The sequence below is a fragment of the Apis florea genome, unplaced genomic scaffold (assembly GCF_048593485.1).
Source record: "Apis florea isolate Af1SG1 unplaced genomic scaffold, ASM4859348v1 contig_3078_pilon, whole genome shotgun sequence".
In the NCBI taxonomy this organism is placed as follows: domain Eukaryota; kingdom Metazoa; phylum Arthropoda; class Insecta; order Hymenoptera; family Apidae; genus Apis; species Apis florea.
In genome coordinates, this window is record NW_028256702.1 from 2617953 (window position 1) to 2629245 (window position 11293).

General features: G+C 19.1%; 2 protein-coding genes and 1 long non-coding RNA gene across 4 annotated transcripts; 1 reads left to right on the plus strand and 2 right to left on the minus strand.

Annotated features, from left to right (window-relative positions):
• Positions 1-1625: 1625 nt before the first annotated feature.
• schlank (ceramide synthase schlank) lies at positions 1626-6399 on the minus strand. Of its 2 annotated transcripts, XM_003697137.3 has the most exons (9): positions 6381-6399; positions 5473-5547; positions 5202-5391; positions 4796-4913; positions 4250-4362; positions 3740-4070; positions 3530-3648; positions 3301-3445; positions 1626-3185 (listed from the first exon to the last, which is right to left on the minus strand). In XM_003697137.3, exons 3-9 carry the CDS (start codon positions 5378-5380, stop codon positions 3063-3065), a joined length of 1128 nt encoding a protein of 375 aa, XP_003697185.1. In that variant the 5' UTR covers positions 5381-5391; positions 5473-5547; positions 6381-6399; the 3' UTR covers positions 1626-3062. The 2 variants fall into 2 exon arrangements, with proteins under 2 accessions (XP_003697185.1, XP_086764540.1); XM_086908414.1 differs by lacking the exon at positions 6381-6399 and having other exon boundaries at positions 5469-5983.
• LOC116414990 (uncharacterized) lies at positions 5422-11255 on the plus strand. The gene is made up of 3 exons (XR_015292174.1): positions 5422-5558; positions 9725-10153; positions 10227-11255. It is a non-coding gene; the product is annotated as an uncharacterized LOC116414990 (long non-coding RNA).
• LOC100863542 (beta-1,4-glucuronyltransferase 1) lies at positions 7687-10378 on the minus strand. Its single transcript, XM_003697136.4, has 4 exons — positions 9711-10378; positions 8852-9234; positions 8515-8716; positions 7687-8369 (listed from the first exon to the last, which is right to left on the minus strand). The coding sequence occupies exons 1-4, from the start codon at positions 10248-10250 to the stop codon at positions 8160-8162; spliced, it is 1335 nt and encodes a 444-aa protein (XP_003697184.1). The 5' UTR covers positions 10251-10378; the 3' UTR covers positions 7687-8159.
• Positions 11256-11293: the final 38 nt, after the last annotated feature.

Genomic DNA, 11293 nt, shown 5'->3' on the forward strand with positions numbered 1-11293 from the left:
CAAAAATCAAAAATCCAAAATCATTTCTTTCTATTTTCAATATTCTAAATATTTTTTTTTATTAAAATTAAAATTTAAAATTCTTATTAATATTAAAATTTATATATCAAATTTTATTTTTTAAAAAATTTTCTATTAACTTCTATTATATGAAGAAATGTAATATTGAACTAAAATTATTTATTAAAATGTGAAATATGCTTATTTATATATAAAAAAAAATTATGATTTTTATAGAAAAAATATGTATTAATTTTTAAATAAAAAAAAGAAAATAAAAATTTTATTTTTGTAGAAATAAGAATAAATAATAAATAATTTTTTATTTAAATGTATAATGCAGTAATAAATCAATTAATTAAAATTCATTAGAATTATTTCTATTATTATATAAAAATTGATTTTATATAACATTTACTGAATGATTTTTTATATTTTATTTTTTTATTTCTTTATATATTTGTTTTTTAACAAGATAATATTTATGTGAAAAATTAATAATAATATATATATATATTTAAAAATATATAATATTAAAATAAATATATATTTTAAAAAACTTTTTTAAAAAATTTTTTTTGTTGAAATAAATCTTTAAATTTGTCTTAATTATTTATAAATTTATATAATTTTAAAATTTTAAAATATATTTATTTTTGTTAGTGTATCTCAAAACAATTGTAAATATATTCTAACTTATTTAATTTCTTTTGTCATAAATATTATAATGTTAAATATTATAATATTATAATGTTAATATTATAATGTTATAATTAATAATAATTCCATTATATATAATATTATAAACAAAATAATAATGTTTACATATGTATAATATATAAAAACAAAGAAAGTATTTTCATAAATTTTTGTTCTATGATTAAAATTTTTTATTTTATGATTTTTTTTATCAGCATCTATTTTTAATTATTATAATCTACAATATTCTCATTATATAGAATATAAAATATAAAATCATAGTGAGAATAAATTTAATAATAATTCGGAAGTTCTTTTTTTAGATTTTAAAATGATTTCATCTTACTTGCAAAATGTTCGAAATGATTTTTAATGTCATTTAAAAAAATATTTTAATTTTATGGAGATTCATTAAATCATATAATTATTTTATTTGACCTATAATTATAAAATAATTTATAATTTAATTAATTTAAATTGTTAATTTTCTAATATCATTAGTTAATAAATTTTGCAAAACTCAAGATATTTAACGAAGAAACATATATATTCTTTATAAACTAAAATAAAACTAAATATTTTGATATCGATAAAAAATAAATCGGATGTATATATATATATGTATATATATATATATACATATAAATATAAATATAAATATAAATATGTATATGTATATATATTTCTTAATTATAATCATAATTATAATTGTGCATGTATTAGAAATAATAGTTAATCAAATTATTAGAAATTACTAATTTCCGACTTCTATGATTTCCCGCGATTTTATAAAATATTTGCTTCTAATATGTACAATCAAAGTAAATAAAAATATAATGAAATAATTTAGTGTACAATAAAAGGGTAACATAGCACAAGTATTTTACATATTTATTTATTTTTAACAAAAATAATAAAAGAATTAATGCCATCAATATCATTTATTAACAATCACATATTCATCGAATATGGATATACAACGAACTACAATCAATATAGCATAAAAATTCTAAAAATATATTCTTTAACATAAGCTTTGATAAAGTAAATTTCTGGAGTTAAACTTATATTTTTGGATTTTACTATTTGAAATATTATTAAAAAGCATAAAAAAATTATATTATTAAAATATTTCTTATAAAAATTATATTACTATATTATTAAGAATTAAGAAAATTTAACTTAATTATCATCATTATTATTAATAATTACATTTAAATAATTACAAATTATAAGATATATATATATCCAAATTAATTTATAAATTAATTTTTCAAAATGAAGATTAATCTAGTTATCATCATCATTATTATTAATAATTACACTCATTAAAAAAAAAATATTTAAATTTACATTTATAAATTATAAATGAATTTATAAATTAGATTAGATTGTATAAATTTAATATAAAAAAATTTTTATATAAAAAAAAATTTTTTTTTTAAATTTAACAATACAAGTTATATATGAAAATTGAATGGTACAAACAATTATTTATAAATCTTTCATTTTGTTTGTTCTTTAATAAATGAATACATTTATATACATGTTCTAAATTTTTATTAATATGTGTTTTGATAATTTTTATAGTTTATATGTTAATATATGCCTTCAAGACTAAAGTAGAAAATAATACATTTATTCTTATACAAGAAACAATATCATTTGATTAATTATTATATTAATTAAATATTCTCAAAAAATTTTAATGGGGAAGGTTAATCAAATAAAAAAAGTTAAACTTATTAGAAATATTATTATTAATCTTCTTAATTCAAAAATTTTAAAATACTATTTGACATTTATAAAGTATATGAGAATAAATAAACATTCTTAAATATAATGAAACACTAAACTTTGAAAAGATTTAGAAATTGCAAATATTAAATATTTTTAAACTTTGGCCCATTATTTGTTTGGCTAAGTAATCAAAATTTACTTTAAAAATAAAAAAAAACAAAAGAAATATGACTTTCTTAATTGTTAAATAAAATATGTACAAATAAATGATTAATAATAAAAAGAATAAATCATAATTCTTAATGTTGACTTTTCTACATGTAACGATATTAAAAATAATAAATGACTGATGTATGAAATAATTTTGACTTATATATAATAATGACTTATTTACGTTGTATAAGAATATTAAATTACGTTTAAAAATAATAAAGCAAGTGAATATTTTAAAGGTCAATGACCTTTTTAATTTCTTTATCAAAGTTAATGTCTTTAATTATTATACTATGATAAATGCAAGGATTTATTAAATTCGCTGAAATAAATTAACTTTCGGCTAAATAGAATTCTTGCGTTATTACTAACTTTTATGTTATAATAACTTTTTTCTAGAAAGTTATTTGTTAGTGAATTTTTTGTCTAGAATTTTGTTTGGTAATATAATTTGTAGAATTATTTAATGGAGTACTATCCAAGGAAGTATCTGAAATATCTTCACTGCTACTACTACGAATATCACCTTCCATCTGAAAAATTGTTTATTTAAATTTAAGATTAAATATTTCATAATTATATTTACTATAATAATGTACAATAAATAATAATATAATAAATATGCAATATATATGCAATATAGCTTACTTGACCAGCATAAAAAGCATTGTATGCAATTTTAAGAATCAAATAAGTCCAAATCATGTGAAGAAGTAATAATAAAATTAATAAGAAGTTGAAAATATAATATGCTGGGAACATAGGCACTATTTGAGGTGCCTTTATTGATGTACTGTAATATTTTATATAATATATTTAATAAAATAATATAATTTCAATTGCACTAGAATTAAAAATCAATATGAATAAAACATACCTATAAATTATCCAAAATGGAAAAAGACCTATACGTGTAATAATCCATAATATTGTAAAAATAACAAATATACAATCGCATAATTTTTGGTAATTTGCATATTTAGCCATTTTTGCAGCCTAAAAATATAAAATTTTAACATTAAAATTTTAATATTAATATTATTATTAACATGTTATGATCAGTATTATTATAAATGTTTATATTTACTTCTAAAAAAATATCTGCACAATCATGTACTAATAATACTAATGAACCAATTCTAGTTAAATTTCCAATCCATGAGAAACACATTAATATAATAGTAGCTATATGATGAATAAACATCTGCCAAAAATCTTTTCTTTTCACATCAAAAAATTGAGAGAAACTTAGAGACCAATAAAATGCCATTGATATCATATAATACCACCATACATCATCTGAAACTGGATGATATGGATAATTGTAATAACAGTAATTTATATCCCATAGCCATAACTTGTCCCATAAAATAATGAGTCCATAAATAAATGAATATGTGTAATATAAACATCTCCAGCTGTAACAGAAAAATAGGTATTTAATTTAATTAAATATTTAAGAATTAAAATATAAATATGTATGTGTATCAATATGTACAATATTAATATCATAAATTTTAATATAAGATTTATTTTATTAAATTATTCTTTTGTAAATGAAAATAAAAAATTACATTTTATATCTTGTAAAACTAACCTGTTTTCACAAAATTTTGTAAGTGTTGATGGCTTATCCTGAGTACGTCTTAATCGCAACCATCTTTCTACTTGTCGTTCAGACCAATCTAATTGTTTAGCCAGTGCCAGGATCTTAAAATATATCCATATATTATAAAAAAATCCATAATATTTAATTGCTCAGTGCAATTACTTTGACTTAGATTACATCTGTTTCAAGAACCTAATATTAAACACATTATTTAGAATTCAAATTTTTAATGTATGTAATATAACAATATTGTTGTCTAATATTGAAGTACATAGCAGTTCAAAGTAATATTATTTTAATTATTTTAATTATCTATTTTAAAAATTTATGATACATTTTATCAAATAGCTATTATTTTATTATTATATATACTATTATATTAACTTTGTAAAATTGATAATCAAAGTATTTTCTAATCCAAATATTTATTATTATTCTATAATAAATTATATGAATAAAATAAATTGAACCAACAATTAAATTATATTATGTTATAATAATGAAATATTAGAAAATAAATTGATATAAACTTACCTGTTTATGTTTAATTTTTTTACTAGTATAGGCTTTTTCTAATATTTCATTTGGCGTTGCTTTTTTTGTTCTTGTATTTTTTATACCAAGAGACTTACCAATAGGTGCAAAACAATATCTATAAAAATTATTATATATTGTTTATTATGTATGTAATTAAATAATATATACATTAATATATAATAATATATATATTATTATACATTAAAATCTAATAAACTATAATTTACATTAAATATTTAATTAAATATTTTAAAAAAGTAAAATAATAAACAGTTTTAAATAACGTAAAATATAAATATTTAGTTAAATATATATATATTATAACCTCAATTTAATTATAAATTTTATATTTTAAAAATGATAAAATTGAAAAAATATATTAACGATAAAATAGAGTGATTACCTTTCTAAAGCATATCTGATTATCAAAAGAAATAATGCCATAGGTAAAGGATAAATTAAATGTTGAAAATTTGTGTATTTATTTTCTGAATTAGGTTTAATATCATCCCACGTTATATTAGGCGGTAACCAAACATCAGTTGACCAAAAAGCCGACGATACATTCTTTAATATATCCATTGTTATAATTGCTACAATTAATGATGTACATTGTAATGGTATTAAATATTTGCTAACTATTATTGAACCAAAATAGCTAAAAACGTACTTACTTAACTTCTTTAATAAAAAACACTTCAACTACCTTCCTCTGCTTATACGCCACCGCTCGAAGACTGAGCCTGTAACTTCAATACACGTAACTCAATTTTTCTATTGACTCTTATTTCTGTTCTTATTTTGAAATAAGTAGATAACTTATCATTATCTCTTTTCATTCAATTCTTATTTAAGTTCGATTCAGTGTTAATATCTACTTTTCTTATATGTCCATCATTTTCGAATACTAAATGCACATTAGACGCATATGTAATCATTAATCATTCTGATAACGAATATTTCATGGATAACCTCGCTTTTAATCCCAGCAGGCGAATTATGAATATAAATTTAAATTTTTTAAAAAATATCAAAATTCACATTTAAATATCGAATTATTCATGTTTTACATAAAACTTTAAAATTATTTTAATTGAAATTAACATAAAATATATTATTTACGAAATTTTATGAATAATTTGTATAAAAGGATTACATATTTTGTTACAACAAATTTCACAGATTAATTTTGATTTAACTTTCAATTATTGATATTTCATATTATTACAGTGCTGTATTAAGAAGAACTAATATCTCGAGCTTAAAAAATTAATTCATATGAAATGAGAAATGTAATAATTTAGTTCAAATTAAATATAAAATTTCATTGAAATTGTATATAAATATAGATTGTTTTTAATTATTTTAAAAAATTAATAAATATTATTTATATATAATATTAGCGTAATTTTTTATTTTATAAATCTATCTAATTTTATAAATATATCTAATATTTTATATAAAATTAAAAAAATGAAAGAATTAAAGAATTGATTTTAGAAGCACAAAAATTTATATTTAAAAAATTATCAGAATTTATTTTTCAAAATATGAACAATTTAATTTTAACTAATCGTCTTACAATGTTGCTTTTATAATCGACATGTCTAAAACTGTTTCACATTTTTATAAACATTCTATATATATCACTAGTCAAGACAATGTTCAATAATTTAAGATATATGAGTACATAAATTTTGTTTTATTCTTATGTGTGAATACAATATCAACAAGATACATAATATAATATATATATATATTTTATGTACACTAGAAGACAAAAATAATTTATCAAAAATAAAAAAATTTTTTTTAAAGAATAATTTTTTCAAGATGAAAACGATTTGAATTTTTTTGAAAAGTTAGTTTCTTAGATAACATATAAAATTATTTTTATTATATAAAATTATTAAAAAAATTTTTAAAGTTGCAATTGATTAGAATCATAAAAAATAATAAAAATTAATTTTTGCAACTTTTTTATTTAATTCTATGAAAGTTTCAAACATACAATTTGTAAATATTGTTTATATCAGATATAAGTATGCTGAAAATTTCATCAAAATCGATTGATAGAAAAAAAAGACAAATATCGAAAAATATAAAAATCTTTAGATTTATTATGAAAATTTTAAAGAATTACGATTTTCATCATTTTTAACTGTTTATAGATCATAACATTTTTTAATTGATTTTAATAAAATTTTCAATATATATATAATTAATATAAATCTATAAAATATATTTTTAAATTTACAAGTTCAGAAAAGTGATTTTTACAATTTTTTTTTTAATTTACATTCACTTCCAATCAATTACAACTTTTTAAATATTTTTTTTTATATGATATATAATAATATAATAAACTAATCTTTCTAATTTCTTAAAAAAATTCAAAAGTCATTTGATCCAATTTTAAGAAAATTATTTCGTTTTTTAAAAAATGGATTTATATTTTTACTATTATAAATGATACTTATATAATATATAAAAAATAATTTTGAAGAATTATAAAATATAAAAATTATATTTATATTTATATAATTAATTATATTTATATAAATATTTGTATAAAAAAAATTAAACACATGTAAAATTACAATTATAATGATATATAACATTATAAATTTGAAATATTTTTTATAAAATCTAAATCATAAATTATATGATTCAGATTAATACTTTATTTTATATTATCAAATAGATAATTATGTTAAATAATGATAAAATATATTATAAATATTTTCATAATTTTTATGATATATGTTTATATCTTTTATGCATAATATATTTTATGTTTACAATTAACTGATTGAAAGATATTACTGTTATAACATTATTATACATATATATTATTTATGGAATTATAATATTATTAATATTACAACTTTTATATAGGCACATTTTTTATTATTTCTTTCATATTCATTCATTTATAAATATAAGAACAATTTTTTACAGATAATGGTAGTATAAGTACAATGTATTATTTTCAAATAAATAATGATATTAGGCTCCAATTATAGTAAATATCTTTTCTGATGAACTAAATATTTTATAAATATATCAAAACAATCAAAAATATTAAATTAAATTCTTATAGAAGTATATAGGAGTAAATTATAATAAGAGTATATTATATGAATTTCGTTTTTTTGATATTGTTTTATCATTTGTTTCACAAATATTTCGGATTTATCGTCAGAATATTAGTTATTAGAATATTAGTTCGTCAGATAACACATCTACTATAATTTTATAACTTTAAATAAATAATATAGTTGTTGTATCTTTAAATGTTAATTTTATTTTTATATTAAAAGCAATTTTTCTGAATACTGATTTCTATTATCGAAAAATATTAATGCGCGCATTTACGATTAATAGGATATCGTTTCGATAAACGCTTAATTATACGTTGATATATTTGAGCATTTTTTTTTTCATGAGATTTTAAAAATGCTTGTTTTTTTGCATCAATTTTTATTTTTCGTTTAATACCTGGTGTATGGACTAAAAAGGCACCGTCAAGTATAATTAAACGATAATTTAAAAGACACATCTCGAACATCTATAAAAAACAGTGAAATAAAAATTAATACAATATATATTTATTATTAATATTTATTATTAATTTTGTTTTAAAAAGTTTAATTTATTTATCATTATTATAATAATAATTATAGAAATATCGTACCGATGAATATATGCATTACCTGACTCATTTTGTCTTGTCTACCTTCCCAAGACATTTCTTCAGCATAAAAGGGATCATTTTGCGTTCCTATGAATACAGGTTCCCATCTATGATGTGGATATTCCCTTCTTGTAATAATAAGTGGTTTCACTTTACCCGGATCCGGTCTAATTAACCATCTAGTGAGTCCAGGAAATTTTTGACAATGTGAACAGAGGAATCTATAAAAAAAAATTTTCCGTATCTTATCTTATTCATAATGATATATATTATGTGCAAAATTAAAATGTATGTGAATTTTATATAATTATAATAATATGAATTTTATCTTTGTATAATTATAATTATTTGCAAACCTATGAAAATACACAGCTAAACCAGCTTTTGTTGCTGAAAGCAATTCTTTTTTTGTCGAAGGTGGTAACACTTTTGATTCTATTTCAAATATTGGCACCACAAAAATAACGCCACTTTTTGGTGGTTTTTCGCGAACGATTTTCATAAAACCGGATGCTAATTTTTGACTAGGTAATAATTCAATATCTGTTACTAGAACACGAGTAGTGTTTGCTTGGATTCTAGCCACATTTCTGGCCACATTAATAGGATAAATCATGCCCTTTTGTTTCCTTTCTGTTTCTCTTTTCTGAAGATCAGATGCAGTACAATCACCTTCAACTTGAATAATTTGTCCTAAAGTTGGTGGATGATCAGTAGGAAATACCAAGTGAATAGAAACCTGTAAGAAAACATGTGTTAAAATTTTGACATTATATTTTGTAACGATTCTATGTATACATTATTTAAATTATTGTATATATGATATACATTCATTTATAAATTAGTTAGTTAAATACATTCATATATATTTATAAATATTATAAAATTATATATATTTATAAAAACTAGACATCTTATATCAAATTTAAAATCCTGTATCGTATTAATTTTTATGAAGAAAATTGGAATTAGAAAATATTTAGAAAATATTCTTAATTCTGACAATAGAAAATGATTATGTCAATTATATATTTAATAAGACAGATAAAATAAATATATTTGAAATATATATTGAAAATATTAATTGATAATAATATAATATAAAATAATATATGTATAATTATTTTATTAAATTTATCAAGTTTATTATTATTAAGTTTAATCATAATACTATTGAACTATTAACCCGTTTTGACAGCGAGTGCATAAGAAAACCTTATACATTTCAGGTTCGCATCGACAGGCCCGATCGAGGAGAGCAACGGCGATACCAGCGTCGAGGCCAGGTGTGAATACGGCCAGACTTAATGGGCCCTCCCATCTCCGAGCTAATTCCACGATTCCGTAGACCTGATCTGCAGTGGCGTGCGTGCAGAAGGTCACCTGAGGCAGTTTGTTCCTCTCCTCGGTTCCGCGCAATACGAAAGGTAGAACTCTGTAGGGACTCTTCTCACCGATTTCAGGGCTCCAGGTGACTTTGGATGCAGGATACGAAAGTGCGTTTGGTAGACCATGGTACCATCTACAAAAACTTCTATTCCTAGGATGTAGACCCGCCATATACATGCCTGCTGAGAAAGCAGGTGCTTCAATTTGGATATCTTGTTGAGAACTTGAATGGCTTTTTGATATTAAAATATCGGTAATAGCCAATATCGGTAAATATAATTCACGAGTGATTAAGAGACGACTAATCAGAACAAAAAGGAACATTAAAATGATCCAAATTAGGAACTTTCGACCGGAGCAACGCATTATTATCGAAGAAACAATTTTCCATGTTCTTCAACGTGATAAATTCATCGAACTATTATGTACATACTTGGACAATACTGTTCCATTTACGGAAAGACGAGACCGTCAATTTCGGATCGATGCAGCGCAGGCGTGCCTACCTTCCGTATAATTCGTCAGAATTTAAACTTATAAAAACAAAAACTTCAGCTTGAATTAAAAAAAAATTGAATTCATATTTTTAGTAATTATTAATTAGATTAAACTGGAAAAAAAAAATTTTTGAAAATAAAACATTTTTATTTTTTATTCTAAAATAAAAATATAAAATTTATAAAAATATTATTTTTTTAATTTAAATTTTTTTTATACATAAAATATATAAAAAACAATTATTATATATGTTTATATATTATCATATATATCATATATGTAATATTGTAATATATACAATAAAATTTGAAAAATAATAAAATAATAAATTTATATAAAAATATAAAAAAAATTTGATTATTTCTATATATACATGTATATAAAATATATGTATACATATTATAATTAAATTGATATATTAAATTATTAAATAAATAATTAAATAATATTATATTAAATTAATTAGATTATATATAATTTATTCATAAGATAATTAAAGCTATATTTAAATTAATATTATTGTTACAATTTATTTTATATTAACCACAATTATTTATTGTCGCAATGTATTTATTATGTTTTATAAATCTGAAAAAAAAAATTTCCAGAAAGTAATCATAATTAATATAAATTAATATTGACAAATAAAATTAAAAGATTATCAAAATATTATGAGAAAATTGTTTAATATTACAAAATAATTATTTTAATTATTAAATTTCATAAAAAATTATAATACCATTTTTAAAATAAAACTTAAAGATATATAATGCATAAATTATACATTGTCTATTATTATATACTGAATATAAATTAATCATCCATTTAAGTAATGAAATATTATTATACTTAATAAAATATATTATCCCATATTATAGTAAGATTGTTTTTATAATTTTGTAGCTATTGTA